The 22757-nt window shown below is 41.6% G+C and overlaps 1 protein-coding gene and 1 long non-coding RNA gene across 11 annotated transcripts in view; one reads left to right on the top strand and one right to left on the bottom strand.

Moving 5' to 3' along the window:
• LOC121830722 (disks large homolog 5-like) overlaps positions 1 to 22757 on the bottom strand; it is a 249446-nt gene that overhangs the window by 8878 nt on the left and 217811 nt on the right. For 3 of the 10 annotated variants that reach the window (XM_076554250.1, XM_076554251.1, XM_076554246.1), the window contains 6 exons: positions 16926 to 16995; positions 13050 to 13123; positions 9450 to 10450; positions 2849 to 3008; positions 1579 to 1710; positions 745 to 928 (listed from right to left, as the gene is read on the bottom strand). In XM_076554250.1, coding sequence (XP_076410365.1) covers positions 745 to 928; positions 1579 to 1710; positions 2849 to 3008; positions 9450 to 9495 — 522 coding nt within the window. In that variant the 5' untranslated portion in view covers positions 9496 to 10450; positions 13050 to 13123; positions 16926 to 16995. Of the gene's footprint in view, positions 1 to 744; positions 929 to 1578; positions 1711 to 2848; positions 3009 to 3725; positions 4118 to 4988; positions 5767 to 9449; positions 10451 to 13049; positions 13124 to 16925; positions 16996 to 22757 lie in introns of those variants that run through there. The other 7 variants (XM_076554244.1, XM_076554243.1, XM_076554249.1 and 4 more) reach the window with 6 other exon arrangements.
• On the top strand, positions 15287 to 15907 carry LOC143269223 (uncharacterized). Its single transcript, XR_013045655.1, has 2 exons — positions 15287 to 15354; positions 15744 to 15907. It is a non-coding gene; the product is annotated as an uncharacterized LOC143269223 (long non-coding RNA).

Here is a 22757-nt window from a genome sequence, read left to right as displayed (position 1 = left end):
TTGTAATCCATTGACCTTTGACATTTGGTTTAACTATTAATTTTAATTGAAGTATTTTGACTAGGTTTGAGTTTGTGATACATACCCATCATCCTAGCTACTCAGAGGCTGAGACAGAAGAACTGAATATTAAAGGCTAGTCTGGACTCTACTGTGAGTTCAAAGTTAATCTGTGCAACTTGGTGTGACCATTAATCAAGATTTTAAAAGATGGGGGATATAGCTCATTGTTAGAATATGTAACAAGCATTTGCAAAGCCAGGGGTTCAATATTATTTTAATAATTAAATAAAAGCATGGGAGGCCTGCTATTTCTTGAAGGGAAATTAAGGGGGAGTGGACCTGGGGTAGGAGGGATCTGGGGGTGAAGGAGTGGGAGGAGGGGTGGAGGGGGAACTGATGTTGAGATGTAACATATGAGAGAAGACAAAAAGGGTGACAATGAGAACCACTCCTTTGGCATTTTCACAGGGCACTGCTCCTTCAAAGCTGTTTCCAACCTGTGATCTCATAAGAGGCTAACTCTCCAGAAAGACTTAGGAATGATCACAGAAACCAACAATTGGATGAGATGTTGGTGATGTGATGGATAAGTGGGTGGACGGTCCCATGAGTGTGTGAGTGTGTGTGTGTGTGTGTGTGTGTGTGTGTGTGTGTGTGTGTGTGTGTGTGTGTGTTTGCATGTGAATGCACATCTGTATGATTAAACATGGTGGGCAGCCTGCACACAATACTTCAGCCTACCTGCTTTTCCTTGGCCCAGAGGTCATAGATCTTCTCATGGGCCTCCCCACAGAGCCTCCTCATCTCCTCACAGGACTCTTGTAGTGAAATCTGCTCCCCCCTCAGCTTTCGGTTCTCCTCTCTCAAGATGCTCACTTCTTCCTTCAGATGAGTCCGCTCACTCAGGAGCTGGCTGTGAAGGATGCTGAACCACCACAAAGAACAAGGTGAGCCCCATCCAGCCTCCATATGCCACTCCCACATCATCCATGCAAGGTCCCATGCCCAGACTAGAGTCCACTGTAGCCATGCCAGCATAATCTAGTAGCTGGCAAAGCCAGAGAAGAGCCAAATTCCAGAGAGACTCAGACTGTTTCTGAAAACCCTGAAACTGAAAGGGATCCATGTACTTCTGAGAGCACGGTTTGCCTCCCCCAACATGTGCTTAACTGTTCATGGTATTGGGAAAACAACAGCAGGTAGAGGGTAAACATTCTTGATGGAGGACAGAAGATCCAATGGGAATAGATTCCATCTTTGGGTCCCATGGGAACCAGCTCTGTAAGCCCCTGCCAGAGCCCCAGAGACACACAAATGCCTGGTACCCCATCATGGTGCTAATAGTTTTTCTATCTAGAGGCCTCTGAGGCTGGCAGGACAATGATGGGAGTGGCTCACAGACACTTCACTCTTAGCAAAACTGGTCCAAGAGGCCCAAGTCAAGAGCGCAAGGCAGACTGCTTGCTATGGGGCTCACAGGCGAGAACAAAAGGCCTCACTTTGGTTCAAAGACAAAAACATGGTAAAAAGCAGTCACTCCCAAGTAATGGGGTCACAGTGAAGTCAGTTACTCACCTGCAGGAGACAGTTTCCTCGGTCAACTCCTTGCACTTGTTCAAGGCCTCACTTATCTCACTAGGGAATTTCTCCAGGTCCATCATCACTTTTTTATGTTCCATATTCAGCATCTCCAGCTCGAAATTGAGCCTGTGGTAGGGCATGGCCCAGGAACAAAGAACCCCATGAACACAGGACCCAATGACCATATGAATTCAGGCGGTGTCCTCAACTACCCCAGCACAGTTAATGTCACATTATAGAACCTATAAATTAAGACAATGTGGTGCTTATTAAACTCGCTGTCCTGGCCTCAGACCAGCAGTCAGGTGGTGCTAGGGGAGTGAGCCAGGGCTGCATGGGTGCCATCACTGGGTCTGGAGGAATTGATTAGCTCTCCAAGAAGTCCTCAGGGGTCTGTGTCACAAGTCTGGGCCCACCAGAAATGTATGATAATGTTGTTTGTGTCTTCAGAATGGGGATTTTTGATCCCAGGTTCCTATTGCTATATGGATGCCCAGATCAAATAATCAGTATTTTCAGGGAGTAGACTCAACTTAAGGATAAATTTATAAGTCTCCAGTGGATTCCAATGGGCTGCCAACATGAGCACACAGGCCAAGAACACTGTTGCTCACAGTGAGTTACTGACATTGCCTGGAAACTTCCTGACACAGGAAGAACCACATGTCCTGCCAGAGACCTCCAACTGCCAGGATTGGGTACACATGCACACACACACACACACACACACACACACACACACACACACACACACATACACACACACACGGTGCCAAATAAATGTAGGGAGGTAGCATTGTCTCAGAGTATAAGGATCAAGACCAGAGAGGAGCAGTGAAGAAGTTCAGCCTTCAAGCACACACTGAGATGGCACCTGGCCCCTCCTGCTGCTTCCAACAGCCACCAGCACCCAAGCACCTGCTGGTCAGAACAAAGAGTCACCATAAACTCACAGCACATAGCATCTCCATAAGCCAACACCTGTTAAAGACTCTTGAAATGCATGTAAGAGCTCACACACTACTGCCCTTATCCCAGACTGTGATTCAGGCCACAAGCTCTGCTTTTCATTTGGATAAAGCAGGGCAGCCTGTATCCCCATCTCACTCCCAACTAAGCTTCTGTTCTGCCTCTCAGATGCACTCAGAAAAATTAGCCTGGGCATGAGGATACCCTGAAGGTACAGCCTCCAATGACCTGAGGATTGCTGGGGTTCACTCAGTAGGATCAAGATAATCACCATAGAACTGGACATAATGACTACCTGTTGTTCAAATCATTGTCAGTGAAATTGGCTAGGATTATAGAGAGTTCATTCCTCTCATTGGTCATCATCTGTAGCTGACGGGTCAGTCTATCCACCTTGTTCATCTGCTGTTCTTGCGCAGTGAGGGAGGTTGGAGTTGATGCCTTTCCAGTAATCCCTGTATAAAGATGAACATAAGTGAATTTGTATGACTGTATGGCACAGTGCCAGGAGAGATCATGCTGAGTCCCAAGAAGAGGCCTGAGAAAGAGGGAATGCATGGAACCCAGTGAAGACCCAAAGAGCAGGACAGCTGTCCTCAAGTTGGGGCTCAGAAGCCATGTCTCTGTCCCCAGTCACTTTGGCTAGATATGTGCACCAGCCCCTACTGCAGCTCCACTGTCCCTGGAAGGCATATGTTACCCACCCATGCAGCTCTGGAAATATCAGCTCATATCTGATGTGAGACAGCAAAGTCCTGAAGTCCCTAGTGCTTAGCACCACCAATCCCTTTTCACCTGTGTCCAGGACTAAAAGTAACTGAATGTCTAAGATCTTAGTGCATGGATAGGGAGTTTCCCTCCTTGGTACTCACATCAGATACCCATGGAACCTAAAGGAATCCACTGACAATGAACTGTAGGAACACCCTACCCTGACACCTCCTTAGTCTGTGACTCCTGCTGGCCTTCTTTACCACTCAAAATGAAATTAAGGAACTCCCAGAACAGCAGCTGCAGTCTTGGCAACTCCTGGCTCTCTGCCAACTAACCATCAAGAATCCTTGACTCTGAGTCTACCCTTTCAGGAATCCAGAGAAGCAGCATAGACCTATCTCTTTTTAAGACCCCCAGCTACTGAACCCTATTTTTGGAAAGTCCACCTCAAGCCTCACCTCCTCCTTAGAAAGCCAGATCTCTCTGTCATTCAGCATGCTCAATCTTGCCAACATGTCTTCTGGTGAGCCCTATAAGCACTTAATGTATGCCCCAAGGACGGATGGTGTTACCACAACCATGGTGAATTCACAGATCTTGTCAAGTGCTCTCCAGGAGACAAAAGAATGTTCAGAGGAGGGACTGTTAGAGTCACTGCCAACTGTCATCACTTATTTGATAACTATCTCTTCCTCAATTCACTAAAAGCCAAGCTTCCCTTTCCAGTAGCCTTCCTTGAGACACAGGGGAAGGCCTTCAGCACCTTCAGCATCAAGAGATCTCTGATTCATTAGAAACTTTTCACTAGGTCAACCTGTGGAGGTGAAGACTCACTTTCCAAACACTCTCCAGGAATGGGCTTTTCCCTTCCTTAAGATCTCTAATCAATAAGATGAGAAGTAAAGGATACTAAGAAATCAGCTCAGGATGATGGGGGAGGAAGATAAGTTCCAGGAAGTGAATGAAGATATCAGGAAAGTTGAACACGGATGTTACACTGTGGGTGAGTGGGGGGAGATTATGAGTGTCCTGTCAGACCAAAAATAAGTCACATAGGTAATGATGAAAATTTCTCCAAAACTTCAGCAGAGTACAGTCCATCCATCATGATGTGAGCAAAAGTGTGATCACCTAGTGACAGGACAGACGGGAGATACCTAAGGACTGGGCATCCTCAGGTGAGCCCTCAGACACCAAGAACAAACACCTGCAGGAAGAGTGATGGCCCATTCCTGCACCCAAGTTAGAGAAAAGATGACTGGCTAGTGAGCGGGCAGGAACTCAGGAACCTTAGGGGTCACTGAAATGCAACAATGCTTGGCGGCTCCTGCCCTGCAAGTGGCTATGAGGTAAAATGAGAACCTCCCACTCTGGCCAAGGGACTTGACTCTGCCTGTTATTAGCATCACACAACCAAACAATGTCCACTGAGGGTGAAGTTCAGTGCTGTAACTGAAGCCTCGTTCTCCCTCCCATGCTTCTTCCCACTCGGAGTGAAAGCAGAGGCCCTGAGCAGAGCAGCTGCAGGCTTGACCATTCCTGGATCTCTGCCAAACTAACCACCAGAAATCCTCAACTCCAGGTCTGCTTATTAGGAACTCAGAGAAGCTTAATAGGTCCATTACTTCCAAACAGCTCCAAGATCCTGTGTCCCATTGTGAAAAACCTAACTGAAGCCTTTCCTCCTTCAGGAAGCTCCCCATCCCTTGTTCAGGACTCACTGCGCTTTCCCCAGAACCATTTATTTCTTGATGTGTGGCTCTGAGAATGAAGGCCAGCTTCCTTCCTCCTCTCTCTAGTCTCGTTATGTTCTGCCTTCCGTCTCCCAAGGAGCCTGCTCAGTCTTGCCAGCATGGCTGCAAGTGAAACCTTTAGGCAATGAACAGATGCCCCAGTGGCAGTTGGTGTTACCACAACACTGGTGACATCACATGGAATGCCAGGGCTCTCCAGGATACAGGAGAATGTCCAGGGAGGAGTTGGCTGATGTCCACAGTACAGCTTTTATCTCCCTGATAACTACTTCACTCCAAAATGATCTGAAACCAAGGTGCCATATCAGAAGTCCCTCTGGGGGGTCACACACAAACTTCTTTGGCACACGCTCCTTCCAAAGTCAGAGATCTGGTTCTCTGCTTCATTAGAAACTATCTATGGGGAGTTGAAGGCTCACTTTCAAAACACTGTACAGGAATGGCTCTTCCCCTGCTTCAGAGCCATACTCAGAATGATGAGAAATAAATGATGCTAAGAAATTGGGTCAGGATGATGGGGAGTAGGAGTGATGAGTCCTCTGAAGTAAACATCATGAGGGAAGATCCTCAGACTCTTAGAGATTCGTGAGTTCAAAACAAAGAGAAGTCACATAGGTAGTGATAAAAATTTCCCCTTGAGAGTAAACAGAGCTCACTCAAGCTATGAGGCTGTGAGTGAAGATGTGATTAGCTGGCACATCCATATCTGAATGGAATGGCAGAAGTTATAAAGCCAGCTGCGTGACAAAGATCAGGCAAAACTGAGCCACATCATGGCTGCCATGCCACCTTTGGTTTTCATCTCCACCTGTTACATACTTGGGGCACTTTTCATATTTGTACAATTTGAGGATATTGGGTTGATGGAAAATTCCTTATGAATCATTTATGCCTTCTCCCAGGAATGCTGCTTCTAAGCTTACCCAGGAAAGTCCTGAACATACTATTCCTGCCCCACTTTTAGGGAGATATGCTTATCTATTGAAGGTCTTCCTTACACCTGGGAGGTTGTGACACATAAAGAAGCCAGAGGTCTCTTCATGAGGCTATGAGACACTCTTGAAACATCTGTCCCTGTACTTACACTGGAACAAGATATTCAAAACAAAGTAAATTCAAAAAGGTCAACAAGATCCCATGGGCTAGAGGAGTTGGCCACAGTTCAGATTACAAGGCTCTTCCCACTGTACACTCAGACAATTATGTGACATACAACTCTACCCTACACAGAGACATACTGATGAGCAAAGTATGAAGGGGAAAGATGATAAAAGTATGAGGACCTCCCTCTCTTAGAAGTTAGCTCATGTAGAGCCACTATAATGTCATATGACCAAGGAGCAACAGAATGCCAGGATTAAACATATAGACAAATTCTATAAAGATATAAATGTGAACATTGATTGTATTATGCCAGAATTTGAATAGTAACTTCAGCAGCTTTTGTCTGAGGATTTTTCCTGGGCACTCTGACCACTGAGAGTTAATAATACATTGCTTGAGATATGGCAAAATGCCCAGGGTGGCTGAAGATTTTGTTTTGGTCTAGTGTCCTTGAAGCAACCAAAGCAACCAGCCTGAGCACAGGCTGTCAAATGCCTCTAGATTCTCCAAAAATTGGGCTATGGGGTTAATGAGTAAGAATGATAACTGTTTATTAATGATGTCAAAACTTGAAGGAAAATTATTGGAAATAATAACTCTATTCTGTCATGGTTTATTAATGATGACTAAAAGATGAGCAAAAGGAAGTGAAACATGAGTCCAAAACAAAAAATGATATGTTCTAGTTCCTGATAACTAAATTCTGTATAAATAAAGAAACACTCTGGCTGCTAGCCAGTCAGGCTGCAAGATTCTCTCAACCACCATGGCCTGGCTCACTTCCTTCCCCTCTGATGCCTTACATCCTTTGTTGGACCCATCCACCGCCAGGGATGACTCCCAGCAATTAGCTCTTTACAGGTCTGGCTGTAGACACATGCGCCCAGTTAAGCCCTCAGATCTTTAGAACAAACAGTTCTAGGAAGTATATGATGGTCCATATCTTGAATCAATAGACAAAGAAAAGGTCAGTGGCAAGTCAGTGCTCAGTCTAGGCTATGTAGAGGCACCTTGAGTGGGAAACACACATGCACATGCATACATACACACACACACACACCAGGCATACAATAATCATGGGATAGAACATGATGTACATCACTATTATGGTGTTCCAACCAGCAAACAAAAGTTAAATTCCTTGGTCTGGAGCCACCTGTTACACTCTACATGCTTGGGAATGGTTGGTACTGCTATCTTTGGGTCAAATACATATAGGAGATCATGAGAAGACAGGCAAGGAGAGAGCCTCAGGGTTGTTGAATCAAAGAGCTTTGTTATAGCCTAACCTCACCTCTCTACTTTTGACAGTCCCTGTAAAGAGGATCCGCCCCATTGTCAGCCTAGAATGCACGTTCTCTAGATCTCTGGACTTTCTCCACCAAAGCACGTTCCTTGGAACCAAGGGCTGATGAAGTCTATCAGCTGATCTCTGTTATTTCTGATGCTGAAGCCCCAATCCTGTAAATGTGATTATTAACTTTATTTCTAAATAGGTCTTGTAGAGACCACGTTGAGGACCTATTGAAATATAAGAGAAAAGCATGTGCCAAAACTGGTATGAAAATTTTTATGAACATGCAGAGCAGTGCTGGGGTAAAGAAACAGAGGAGAGAAGTGAGATAGAGAGAAAATGTGAGAGATATGACTTTGCAAATCAATCTGAGATGTGAAAAGATCTAGAAAGCAAGATATAAAGGATTGCCTGCAAATTCCAGCAACTAAGAAGGAGGCCTGGAGCCAGTTGTATCCTTAGGAATTCAGACAGCTTGGCCTTTTCAATACTTAATTGTGAGACATCATACTTCCATGAACACATTTCCCCAGCCCAGAAGATATACCTATCCACTCTAGCCAAATATACACAAAAACATTCTGTATGTGCCTACCTCTTATCTCACTGATGTTTCATACCAAAAGAGGATTCATTGTCTTCCAAATGCCCTGAGATTCAGCTGACATGGGCCAGCACCTGACCTTCACAATGCTTTCCCCCAGCCTACCCTTGGCTCATGGAAGGTGTTCAAAAAATGAACTGATAGATAAGACTTTGCCTAGCAGATTCTCAAAATGTAGTCTTGAGATTATCAGTCTCTGGATGACAACCCTAACCCATCACTCTGCAGAAAAGAGGGTCTCATTGGTCAGCTAGCTTTTTTCCTTCACTTTACACCCTTCAGGTAACCAGGAGACAGTCTCCTGAAGCTCATTTAGAGTCCACAGGATGCAGCTTAGTTTCACAACCCTCAAGTCTGACCTCAGAAGCCAAGAGAAAATTCACAAACACTCATGTGGATGGAGATGCCCAGGTCATCTGCCTGATCACTCTAGAACCTTGCTGATGCTGGAAGTGAGATGCAGGGACAGCAAATAATCACCATACTAAGCAAGACATCTTCTCTAATATCATCCCAGGACACACAAAGCTTGCAGGAAAGACCCAGTTCTGTTTTTGTCCACTGCCTCTTAAAGCCCTTAATATTGTGAGGAATGTAAATGTATTATTTCTGCTTAGATATTTGCCTAGAAAAGAAAACTGATGTACCCAAAACATAATTACTTCTGATCTCTCTGGATCCAAGAGAGTTTTTTCCTAAGTGTGTACTCTTTAGAAAAATGCAACTTGGGTCTTCTATTGCTTAACATTTCCCTTCTTTGCATAGTACACACCATCGGGAGTTTGGCTAAATCATCAGAGAATGGGCTAATGCAGCCATCATCCCTTTGCTTTAACATTAGTGAGTGATGTGCCCTAACAACTACAGCCCTTTATGTTACCTTCACATTTATTTTCTAAAAAGATTTCATAGAACTTACTTACAGATATCCTAACAGATGGGTCCTTAAGGGATCTATGACTATTTACCATTAAGTCTGTGCAAATTCTTCATGCTTGATGCTTGCAGCCCTTGTCTTGGGCTGAACTTAGGATACTTTTCCAGGAATAGAATTGTCTCAGAAAACTTAAAATAAAAATATGAACATAAAACTAAATTAACCCAATATTTAAAATAAAAATGTTAGCCTTGTATTAATGATGGTACATAGACATCAGCACCTTTCCACATAGGTAGGAACCAGAAATACCTGGAAAGTGCATGTGCACCAAGTGTACATGTTATTTTATCAAGTAGTTACTGAATGCACTGCTCCCATTAGAAATGGTAACCTCTGCTAAATGTACAGAGCAACAAATACTGACCTTGGAATATTCTGCAAGTTGTAATTCAAAGTATGAATTACTGGGACCTACTACTCAGATATATTAATAAAAATTTCACTGTATGATTGCTCTGCAGAGTACCCAGGTTGCAGTTCACTCACCAAAAGGTAGTTCACAGCCCTCTTTAAATCCAGTTCCAGAAGACATTTTGCCCTCTTCCAACCTCTTTGGGCAGTGCAATGATGTGCTGCAGAGACATACATTCAGGCAAAACACCCATACACATAAAATGAAAATGAAGTGAGATTTTTAGTGTCCTGGATATTAGAAACTTACTGAAACATTCACAAACTATTCTCATGTGTAGGTTCATGTGTTATTCAGTTTCTTTTTGTTATTCTTATTGTTGATGTTTGAGACAGGGTCTCTGTATGTAGTCCTGAAACTCATCATGTAGCCTGTGCTGGCCTACAGACATCCAAATGCCTCTGCATCCATTGTGTTGGGATTACAAGTGTACATCACTATGCCTCACCTTTTTTTGGGTAACTTCTTTTTATTGTTTTCGTTTTGTCTTTTGAGACAGGATCTCACTCTACAGCCAAGACTATCCTAAATTTCACTCTGTAGACTAGGCTGACTTTGAACTCACAGACACTACCTGTCTATGCTTTCTGTGTGGTAGTATTTTGTTCCCCAAAATATTGTGCACCATAATAAACTTATCTGGGGTCAGAGACAGAACAGCCACAATATTAAACATAGAAGTTAAGCAGTGGTAGCACATGCCTTTAATCCTACCATCCCAGAAGCAGAAATCCATGTGTTCAAGGATACAGCTAAGCATGGTGACTCACACCTTTAATCCCAGAAAGTGAGCCTTTGATCTCAGGGAGTGATGGTAGAAAGCAGAAAGGTATATAAGGCGTGAGGACCAGAAACTAGAAGCATTTGGCTGGTTAAGCGTTTGGCTGGTTAAGCTTTTAGGTTTTGAGCAGCAGTTCAGCTGAGAGCCATTCAGATATGAGGAACAGAGGCTTCCAGTCTGAGGAAACAAGATCAGCTGAGAAGCTGGCCAGGTGAGGTTAGCTGTGGCTTGTTCCATCTCGCTGATCTTCCAGTGTTTGCCCGGGCCAGCAGGGTCTCAACCGGGGTGACCCACCTGTGGGAGAGAATGAAAGGGACAGGAGACACAAAGAAAGACAGCAAGACAGGGTTCTGATCAAGCTGCAAATTTTGTTTTCCTTAGCAAGGCTTATATAGCATGGGAGGGGGGAGAGGGCAGGAAGGAGAGTAGGGGTGCAGGATATGCAGTTGAGGGGGGACTGCAGGTGAAGGGGGATGTGCAGGTCATGAGGCTGCAGGATTTTGTGCTAGGTGATAAGGTCACTGGTCAGGGCCCATTGTTCTGTTGCTATGCTACCTGACCACAGGATGTTCTTTTTCTTTGGGGGCATCTGGTTTAGGGCCTGTGGCTTATTCTCTGGCCCAGCTAGTACTTTTCCATGGTTCATGTTTGGTCCCTGACAAGTGTTCACCCCAATATCTGGTTCAGGTTTGATTTTATTAATAAGACTCTTTAAGATTCCTGCTACATCTCTTAGTCCTGGAATTTAAGGCATGAACCATCATGTATGGCATGATGTTTGATGTGTTTTTAATAGATGGAGGAGAAAGAATATATTCATAGGAAAGAATTTCTGTACTATGAACTTAACATAGTTAATCCTTCTATTTTCATATGAACTGTTATATGGATTCCAGTTCCCAATTACGAGTGACAGGGAAGTAATCCCTCATTTCCACAAGTATCCCAGAGATTCCTGTACATTAACCTAAGTTTAGACTTGGTTTTCTATCTTGCCAGGTGGAATAGAAGTGTATTTTATATTCTTCTGCTTTGATTGTGTTCAGCACTATCAGGCAGTCTGTTCAGTATACTCAAGAAGTAGTGATGTCCAGGAGGAGGTCATGTTTCTCACAGAGACACTTCTGTGTGGACTCTGTGAGCATGGCTGCTGCTGGGAACCTCAACTTCCTCTAATACTGAAATGGCAGAGCCTTAAACACTTAGGAAGTGAATTCAAAAACAAATGAGGAGCAAAAGCTTGGGTTGGAACTCTACATTGTCAGTATGCTGGTGAAATGAAAAGCCCCACATCCTTCCTTGTTCATTGACAGAGACAGGAACTCAACAAAAATTTAAACTTGCCTTTGTGAGACATCAAGTAATTAATGAAAATCACAGTGTACCAGAGGATGCACCCAAACCTCCTCACCTCTCTAGGCACAGAAACTGCTCTATGATTAGAAGAAATATCCTGGCTGAACAAACTCTGAACTCTCTAGTCCCTCCTGTGTGGACTAAAGAAGTGGGAACTTGTTGAGTGTGGGTGGTGATTGAACCCCAAGCTTTCTACATGGTAGGAATCATTCTGCCAACTGAGCCATGTCCACAGCTATTGTCTTTTCCCCCTTTGCCTTTTCTTTTACTTTTTCTTTTTTTGATTTTTTGAGACAAAGTTTCTCTGTGTCATATCTATGGCTGTTCTAGAACTTGCTTTGTAGACCAAGCTAACCTCGAACTTACAGAAATCCACCTGCCTCTGACTCCCGCATGCTGGGATTAATGGCATGCACCAACACTGCCTGGCTGCCTTTTCTTTTTTCAACAGTTAATCTCAATGTGTATCCCACAGAGGCATGCAATCTATCTCGTTTTGGTCTCTTAAGTGCAGAATGGAGGGAACCACACTCAACCTGAGGGATTTTTCTCCTGGGGGCTGCACTGTTCAAGTTACCTCTGCCAGCCGTTCATCACAGCATCCTGACAGGTATATTGTCTATCTGCTGAGGCACCTCTGAGGCAGTTTTCAACAGCTAGGCATGTGGCTTCTCTGAGTGTACCCCCAACCCAATTCCAACATTGTAACCAGCCCTGCAGGATCTTCCCGGGTGTGTTTCCATGCTCCTGTATTTGAGGCAGGTGACCCTCCCTCCTTCCCATTCAAACGATGTTATTTCCCAGTAGTATTTTATTTCTCAATATGAAAAGGGGTATTTTAATGAAGGAATGAGACTTCCTGTGCAGTGTTTAGAAAACAAGCACTCGGTTCCCCACATATGAAATATTTCCAAGAGGCCTACTTTGTTCCTGGTGTACTGAATGTCCCAAGCAGATACCAGAAATAAAATGACTAAGGATAGCACTCTGGGTATTACTCCCAATGGCAGTACAGGGTTGAGAGAGGGTCTCAGCTGCAGAAATCCTTGAATCCTTCAATAACAGCAAAGGCAGAAGAAAGTGGCAGCCATCAGAAATGAAATGAACAAAAAACAGAGGTAAGACTAAAGAAAAAGAAGTCTATGAGCAGCCAGAGAAGGGGACCTAAAGCTCTGGGTATCATAAGAGTTCAAATGCATGATCATGTCTCCTAGAACAAGAGTCTCACAGTCCAGGATGAAATCAGTAATGCTGGGAATGGGCACATGTGTGTGATAAATCCCATAAAGTTCCTGATCCATTGGGCTTCAGGAGAAATATAACACTAGAAGAAACCACTTGTCATTGTCCTTGCCTAGTCACTGTCCCTACTGGTGCTCCCCATCAGGTAAAACAGCAGAAGTTGCCAAAGAACAGCATTTGAAGAGTTTCTCCTTGTCTACCTATGGTTTTGGTCTGTTATGGAAAATGGGTCCTTGGCCATCTGAACCTTCATAGAACCGTGATTTACTCCACTTTTTAGAATCCTGTACATTACCTTCCAATAAAGAGACTCATCATTGCAGTACTCATCAGGTGGACACCCTCAGATAGGAAACTTCAAATTTAGACCTGTGGGGATATAGGAAAGACAAATTGCATAATGAAGAGGGAATGCTACTTCTTTACTAAGTAGTTAAATCACTGTGATGAAAACATCTCTTTTAGCCGATGCCATTGACTAACACATGCTTAGCATGTCTTGGCATTGACCAATGAGCGTGTGTATATAATCATCTCTTGTGCTGAGAAAATGGAGTAATGAGGGACACATAAGGGTTCCATCAACTCAAGATACTTCTTCCCTTGCTTCCATAGCTCTGGGTTTGCATGTGTGCCTACCAAGATTGATAGGGTTGGTGTAAGCATTGGGAAACTGTCCTACCCAATAAGACAACACCACTTTTATTTCTCCAGAAACAGAAGAGAAACAAACTAGGAGAAAGGGATATGAAAATTTGCCACTTTTCTCACATTAGTTTCCTCCTCCCTCTCTATTTACAACAATTTTGAGCCTGGAGTGAGTTAAATTGTCAACATCTTTATGACATGAATACAAACACTAGCCTCACACCACAGCGCTATCTTCTTCACACAGGCACAGTGCACAAAGCCAATGGTTCTACCAAATGAACAGACGGACTTGAGAACATTAAATGATAGGTCCTTTAAAACAAAGTAGAAATTCACACTTTTATGAGGGAAGGATTGAGAGTTTCATAGCCACAAAGTTAAGGGGCAGATTCTCTTTTGGCTATGGTTAAAAACTATTATCTCCTAGCAAGGGTGATTTTCCCATGATTTTAAACAGTATTTGTTTATTCAGTCATTTTAAAAAATAAACATTCATACGATGAATATATGAAAATCTACTGATGGGTACTTTAAAAACAATATATTTATTTAGAGAGAAGGGGAATATAGATAGATAGATAGATAGATAGATAGATAGATAGATAGATAGATAGATGATAGACAGACAGATGACAAACAATACTATTCTGTCATTCTGCTCATGTGAAGACAAAGAAACAAATTGGGAGAATGAAACTCTCTTTTCACCTAAGTAGCCATCTCAGTGTCCCTTCCCTGGTACTTTTCATGATCAACTTGAAGATTTGCCTTAGAGGGGTTTTGATGGTTCTAAAATTTAGAGAACAATGTATATCAAAGTACACTGTGAATGATTTGTGCAGACATTTGTTTCAAATGATGGATGCTCTTAATTAAAGCTAACCCTGGGAGAAAGATTATTGATGGAAGGACTGTTATCTGTCTAGCTGGAAGAAACTGCTTGCCCAGAGTAATAGACAGGAAAAGGCAAAAGTGAAGTTACTCTGCCATGCAGGTGAGTGAGTTCATAATGGAAACAACCACTGAATACTAAACATCACCAAGCAAGATTCCAGGGTGAGGTAATGAAACAGCGTGTTCCTTCTTGGCATTGTGCCTCTGAGAATCAATCTTGTGTTTCTCATGCATTTTTCTGTTGTAAAACTATGGGTTACTAGTGCTGTGTATGGCCCTGTGGACAGTCCAGGTTCTAGCATTTAATCAGTTATAGTAGTGTTCACACATATCTAAATATAACATTACAAGTGTCAAAATGAAATTTCCCAGGTACTTCAGAAGTTAACCTTCTAAATCCTAAAGTCTCAAAGACTTAATGAAAAACATTCCAATTAGATGAATTAACGTATACATTTCAATCTCTTGATCATTTTTAAATAAGAATTACTGAAAAGATGATGCAAAATGATGTGTACAGAACAGGATATACTAATGTTAATGTTTAAATTCATAATTGCTCTAAATGTTGCATTTCAGGACATATATGAATGCAACTACTCATTTAGAAATTATACCCAGACCTTTGGCTTTATTTCATATTTGATGGTGTTCAGAATATGCTATCTCAAAACCTGGTGACTAGTCATAGGAAGAATTTGAGCAGAAGAATGAATGTGAGGAAGGACTGTGCTTTTACCCTGAAGCTGCTCATAAAATCTAGAAAGGGCTTCCTGACATTTCCTGAAACAGGTCAGAAGCACCACATGTCCCTCTATGGAGGAAGGAAAGGAGCAGCGTCACATCTGAAGACTGATGAAGGCACACACAGGGGATACGAGCCAAAAGCCCTCACTATTTGCCATTCACCTGCTTGGCTCATAATGGTTTTATTTTGTCACACACTCTATAACATTCCACTTGCCATCAACTCCAGTACAAAATCTCAGGTCTCAGAACTTGTTGAGGGCTTTCCTTCCTTGGGAAGGATCTGGTGTTGTGAAAGTTTATACTAGGTAAGTCTCCATGCTTTTCTCCTCTCTGTCTGCTTTGTTATGGAGTCCCCAACAAGGGACTAAATGTGGGTAGAAGGAAAAAGTATTTTTCCTCCTGCATTTACTATTTTTCTTCCAAAACTCTTATTTGTCAAAGGAGAACAATGATAATGCTCTCCTTTTTAAAATAAAAGTCCTCTCCTCTTCAAAAATATCTATTAGAGCCAACAAACTAACAGTTTTATTCTGCCTTCTAAGGACAGCTTGGCAGAGTGGTAATTTGAATGGCACAGGCCCTCATCAGCTCATATGGAGTGGCATCATTAGGACGGTTGCTTTGTTGGAGGTTGGATGTCACTGCGGGGAGGGCTTTGAGGCCTCTTATGCTAAAGTCACTCCTGGTGTTTCAGAACACTTTTGCTGCCTGTGGGATCCAGATGTAGCTCCTTCTCTACTCCCAGCTCTTTCTCCAGCACCATGTCTGCCTGCATGCCTCCATGTCATGCCATGAGGACAATGAACTAAACCTCTGAAATTGTCAGCCACAGCTAATTAAAGGTTTTCCTTTATAAAAGTTGCTGTGGTTATGGTGTCTCTTCACAATAATAGAAACCCTAACTAAGACAGAAGGTATCCAAAATAATTAGAGCCCACAGGGAATAAGGAAACAGTAATGGATTCTTCTTATTTATTTATGTATTTTTTTAAATTTTATTTTATAATTTAATGTAATTTTACATATCAGCCACAGATTCCCTTGTCCTCCCCCCTCCCGTCCCCCTGCCTTCCCCCCAGCCTACCCCCCATTTCCATCTCCTCCAGGGCAAAGACTCCCCTGGGGACTGAGTTCAACCTGGTAGACTCAGTCCAGGCAGGTCCAGTCCCCTCCTCCCAGGCAGAGCCAAGTGTCCCTGCATAAGCCCCAGGCTACAAAAAGCCAGCTCATGCACTAAGGACAGGTCCAGGTCCCACTGCCTGGATGCCTCCCAAACAGTTCAAGCTAATCAACTGTCTCATTTATCGAGAGGGCCTGATCCACTTGGGGGCTCCTCAGCTATTGGTTCATAGTTTATGTGTTTCCATTCGTTTGGCTATTTGTCCCTGTGCTTTTTCCAATCTTGGTCTCAACAATTCTCGCTCATACAAACCCTCCTCTTTCATGAATTCTTCTTAAAATTAATTAACTGATTCAACACCATCCTAGTCTACAGAGTGAGTTCCAGGATAGGCTCCAAAGTTATACAAATAAATCTTGTCTTAAAAAACAAACAAACATGCCAGGCGGTGGTGGCGTACGCCTTTAATCCCAGCACTCGGGAGGCAGAGGCAGGCGGATCTCTGTGAGTTCGAAGCCAGCCTGGGCTACCAAGTGAGTTCCAGGAAAGGCGCAAAGCTACACAGAGAAACCCTGTCTTGAAAAACCAAACAAACAAAAACAAAACAAACACACACACACACACACACCAACAAAAAAAAACCTTAACAGAGTCACATGACTTCCTAATTGTTCATGTTTCAGTTAGGTTCCAGAGTACTTCACAGTCAAATATTTATTCATCAAAAGAAAGAAAATGAATGCCACTTAAGATTACCTTTTCCTGAACATGATGTAAACATTTGTGGAAATGCTCAATAATAATCACAGGTATTATGAAATTCTTCCTAAGAAAGGTAAAAAGAAGATAGTTAAAAGCATAAGTGAATGAACTGAGCCAGGATGACCATCTGGGTCTGCAGGAAAAAAAATCTTCTAGTCCAAAGTCAAAAATCTGAATTGTGGTGACAGTGACTGTCTCACACTTTTCTTTAAGAAGATAAAAGTTTGTATCAGATTTTTAATGCTATTGAACTGCAAACTTTTTAATAATACAGTTTTAAAATTCTTTCGGAATTTCATCTATGCATACAGTGTATTTTGATCCTTATTCCTCTGAACTGGGCCCTGATCCACTCCTCTAATCCCAACATTACTAAATCCATACCTTTTGTTTTGTTTTAAATCATCTATCTAGGGCAACACTGCATGCCCATCTGCTCATGTGTTAGAGCCATCGCTGAGTTTGTTCAAACTACCTGGCATCAGCACCCTAAAGTAAACTGACTCTTCCTCCTCCAAAAGCCATCCACTGTCACCAGCTTCTCAGTTAGGGGTGGGGGCAGTGAGCCCCTTTCTCTTCCATACTAGAATGTTGACCGCTTGACCTTGGAGCTCATGAGTGCAGTAGTCCTGTCCTGCCCAGAAGATACTGTTTTATTTCAAGTGTTGTAATATGCTACAAACATTTAAGAGACATCAATTTTTATATAAAATATGATTATGTGTTGGGAGGAATTGTGAAGAAAATGTTAGTGTTCTTATTTGACTGATTATATTCCCATGTGAGTTATAATTAAATTAATCAAGGCAGTACTGTATCATGAATCTGACTGTTGCTTTTTTTTTTTTTTTTGGTTTTTCGAGACAGGGTTTCTCTGTGTAGCTTTGCGCCTTTCCTGGAGCTCACTTGGTAGCCCAGGCTGGCCTCGAACTCACAGAGATCCGCCTGGCTCTGCCTCCCGAGTGCTGGGATTAAAGGCGTGCGACACCACTGCCCGGCCCGACTGTTGCTTTTTATACATGAAAATTATTGAGGTAATTTCTTCTGTCTACATAATTTCTAAAATGCAGAGCCAGAAGCTGAAGGTGACAAAAGACCACTGGAAACTGCGCTGAGGCTATATTCATACTCTTGATATTTCAGATAACCATGACTTGCATTTGGTGCTTGAAAGCTGGTCTGCCTGATATGTGGGACATGACTGTCAGTTTGCCTCAGTTCTTCTCTTACACATCAACATAGAGAATTACAGTAGGTTTGGTGATGTAAACAGTGTGTTCACTCCAATGCTGAATGCTGCCATCTACAGCCCCATGAATAAGGGTAGAAAGGGAGCCCTGAGGTCATCCTCATCAGAACAGCATTGTTCTTGTTGTCAGCCTGAATTTAGAATTAAGTGGATAGTGCAGGCATCAAGATAATTGTGCCTATCAATATTCAGACCCTATTGGACTCCTGTCTGGATTGTTTTACTGATTTTCTTTCTCATGATTTTGTATGTATATACATTTATTGGTACATATATATATGTTTAACATATTTCTAACCAAAATCTGCTTCAGTAATTCTTCTCTATTTCTTTTTCCAGAAACATGGTCAATGATGTGCCATTTTTTCTTACAAGATTTCAGAGACTTGAACTTAATATACAACATCATATCAAATGTGGGCATGTTTTCTCAAAGAAGGACCCCATTGTACTATTTTTATACTCTGAGGACGATGTGTAATACCAATCACCAAAGCATTAGCAAATACTTTTCCCACACATTGTCAGACTTCCTCCTATATTTAATTTTCCTTATTCTGATTTTTCTCGATTAACATTCTGGAGTGTCCCATCTCATCCTGACCTTTCAACTGCAGGCACTTCTACATTTCATTCCATCAGCTTGCTGCATCTCCACTTTACTTAAAGGATTCCAGACTAGTCATTGAGTGGGAAGTCCTTGTACTCTGAGCTCAATGCTAGGAAACCCCCTGCTAAGTTTGCTGTCTTGATAAAAATAACATCCCCAAAGGCAAACATGATCATTCCATCACATTCTGGAAAGTATGAGATGATATCAGACATTGGTAGTCTTAAATCCTCCATTTCCCTCTGACTTTTCTCTAAAATATGTCCTTAAAAATTTGTCAAAGGGGATTTAGCTCAGTGGTAGAGTGCTTGCCTAGCAAGCACAAGGCCTTGGGCTTGGTTCTCAGCTCTGAGAATAAAAGTGATCTAAATGTAATCTTCAGAGTATCTAGCCTGTTAATATTTCTGGACCAGAAACTCTTGCCTCTCTCTATTATAACAATCCATATCACCATGCTAGAACCCAATCTGTTTTGTCTCAACCTCTCCATCATCTGCTGCAACAAGGATTCTTTATTCCTTTTCTAGAGTTCTACACAAACCCTGGAGCATTCATTCTGAAAGATTCTTGGGGGCCTAGAATGCCAGCGCCTCCTGGATAACTAGTATTTGTCCCACCTCACCTCACATATCAACATAAATAAAAAGTGGGACCACTGAGAGACAAGTGGAATGGAACTAAATTTGAGGGCTATTTCTGGAAACCAGAAGTCCTAGAATTGTCCAGAATTAAATGGCTACAGATGCTAAAAGGAAATTTCTGAGTTCTTCAACCATACCTAGTTCTCTGACCAATATGAGAAAAAAGGAAAAATGTCCTGAGTCCATCCTGCCTTCAGTGGACCCAATAACCACTGTAGTGTATGGCCTGAAAACTGTATATACTCCTAAGTGTCTGTCTGTGTGTCTGTCTCTCTGTCTGCCTATCTATCTATCTATCTATCTATCTATCTATCTATCTATCTATCTATCTATCTATCTATATTTTCATCACCTATCTCTATCCATTAATCCACCCATCCATCCATCTTCTCCTACAACTTCCTCTTTTATTTCTCCTTCTTCTTGATCTTCCCGTATTCATCCAGGATATTATAACCATTTTTGCCTCCCCAAGTTTTTACAGGGCCTTAAAAATGCTAATTACATCACAAAACATAAAAATGTTTCTCTGTAGGTTTTATTACCCATATTTTCCTACCCCAAGTCTTTGTAATCCCTATCTTCCCCAGAACTTGCTAAAATGTGACATTCCTTAGATCTCTGACACTGTGATACTAAAAATATTGTGTAAAAGAATGTTTGTTAAAAAATGCAAGTTGTGCTTAAAACAAGCCAAAAACCTACATCCAAAAACTTGATACTTTAATAACTTGCAAACACATCATCTTAGTTTGTTTCTTTATATGACAGATGTAATTTACATACAATGAATTCAATGAGTTGAAATATTCAGTGTTTATTAGTTCTCTCACAAGAAGTTTACAAAAAGGTTTTCTGACTAAATAAATTCTTGTCAAGAGGTAAAATCTGTAGAGTTTTCTAAATAGAAATGGAAAGTTGTACACAAAGCCAGAAAATAGAGTTAATCATAAGTCAGAAATTTTATGGAAGATAAAAAAATCAAGATCATATATGAAACTGCTGTATTCATTAAAATTCCTTAGGCCAAAATTCAGTACACTTGTATACAATTAGAGTTTAATTCTCTGTTTGGAATAAAAGTAATAGAAGATGCCACTTAGTTTCAACCTTTTATACAGAGAAAAGGAAAATCCATACTAGACCTTTCTTTTGAGAGCCTTAAAATGGCCTGCAAAAAGAGCCTGTCTTAGTCAGGGAGAATTCTGTCTCTCAACTGCTTGAATTACAAAAGACTTTCAAAAGATCAATGAAAGCCGGGCGGTCGTGGGCTACCAAGTGAGTCCCAGGAAAGGCGCAAAGCTACACAGAGAAACCCTGTCTCGAAAAATCAAAAAAAAAAAAAAAAAAAGATCAATGAAACCTCCTGTCAAAGCTTGGCTCATGGGATTGTAGGCTATGAGAAATCTGAGTGCTATAGAGTGGGAAAGTAGGCCATGCACTTACTTAAACCTCCTTGAAATACAGGCTATGTAATCTACTGATACCTGAAAGAAATTATTTCCTGATGGACTGGCTCACAGGAAGCATTGGGGATGCTTGGTTATCACAAGCAGAGGTCTCACACACACTGGAAGATGATGAAGGAAAGATGGGGTTTTCCTGATAAAATATATATGAGAGAAGCAGTGCTTTATGGCCAATTCACTGGGCATGATAGAGCACTGGACTGTGCTTACAGAAGAGGTCAAACATACAATGGTTGATTCGCCAGGAACTTCAGGACTGGTGTTTGCCTTTAGTGCCTTTGCAGAGCTCCATGGGAGAATGTGAACTTGTAGAAACAACTAACATTTTTAAGGAAAGGGTGAAATGTTGTGTAACAATTTTCCTTTTTATGACATGAAATACTTTTCTATTATTTTTGAAATTATAATTGCATTATTTTCTCTTCTTTTTCATCCTTCCAAACCCTCACTACATTCCTCCTTGTTCTGTTTCTAATTTATGACCTCTATATTCATTAATTGTTGCTATGTTCATATACATATATATGTCCATGAAGATATATGTATATATATATATACACAAATGTATGTGTGTGTGTATCCATATAGTTATATATTTCTGAATATAAAGTAATCATTCTGTATAGCTAGTATATATGTTTTCAGGACTGATCATTTCATATTGAGTATCCAACTGGTGTGCTCTTCCCTGGGTAGGGCTATTTCCTTAAGTCTCAGAAAGTTCTGTGGAAAGAGAGGAGGTTCATAATACCCAGCAATTAAACTATGGCTGGGAAAGCTGAAACTTACAGGATTAACAAGGCCCTTCCACTCCCAAGGTTAAATAGGTGGTAACTAAGGAGAACTGAAGAAATGAGACACTCTGTCTCATTCAGCTGCAAACAAGTCATGCAGACACATTCAGAGTTCCAGTCTTCATGAGTCACCCATTCTAATGTAAGCCTTTGTGATGTCACACATTAGAGTTATTCATATTCCTATAAGTAATCCCATACCTATACTCCTGTATTAACCTCAATAAACTCATTAATTTGAGGGAAAGGGAGTTACTGTCTTCCCTGAGAGGCAGACAGATAACAGGGAACTGATAAGTAATACAAATGGCCAACTTTTGTCTTCCTTTTTATTTTCTGTACTGAGATAAAGGCTTAGTAGGCTTTGTCTTCCACCAGAAGACTTCTTCTTCCAGCTGTCTGGTTGAGGACAGAGAGGCATGTTCACAATCAGTCCTGAACATAGTCACCTGAAGCTGCAGGTGATCACCCAGAGTCAGATATTGGGGCAAAAGCTAAAAAATCAGAGAGGCAGAGCATGAAGCCAATAGTTCTTAACCCTATGAATTCCTCCACCAAAAGAGAGTAAGTACCTCTCTCACCCCACCTTATCACTCCCTCTATCCACCCAGCTCTATCACTTCCTTTCTGTCTGTACAGACCTCCAGGCCTCTATAGTTAACTAATGGCTAGCTCCTCCTGATTTTCAGGCAACTTTGTTTGAGCATCAATAAAATATCACCACATTTCCCCTTTTTGTCTAAAGTAAAAAAGGTTATAACTAATATAAGAAAAACTTCATACAATAAGTTCAATAAATATATACAATATATATAGGAAATAAATACAATAACTATATACAATATATACAGGCAATAAGTACATCAACAATGTCTACTCCATTTGCATTTGACAAAATCAGAAAAAATACTCCATTATCTATCCTATTTTTGTGAATCCAAAGGACTGTGTCTAATTCACTTTCTATCCTAATTTGCATTACCAACTGAAAACTATCTTTTGATGTCTTTCAAACTTACACACTTTACACCTCTTTAGTGAGTTTCTTTTCTAAATTTTTTAA

The sequence above is a fragment of the Peromyscus maniculatus genome, chromosome 18 (assembly GCF_049852395.1).
Source record: "Peromyscus maniculatus bairdii isolate BWxNUB_F1_BW_parent chromosome 18, HU_Pman_BW_mat_3.1, whole genome shotgun sequence".
NCBI classification, from domain to species: Eukaryota; Metazoa; Chordata; class Mammalia; order Rodentia; family Cricetidae; genus Peromyscus; species Peromyscus maniculatus.
Note: the sequence above shows the minus strand (reverse complement) of the source record. Positions and strands in the feature narration are given on the sequence as shown.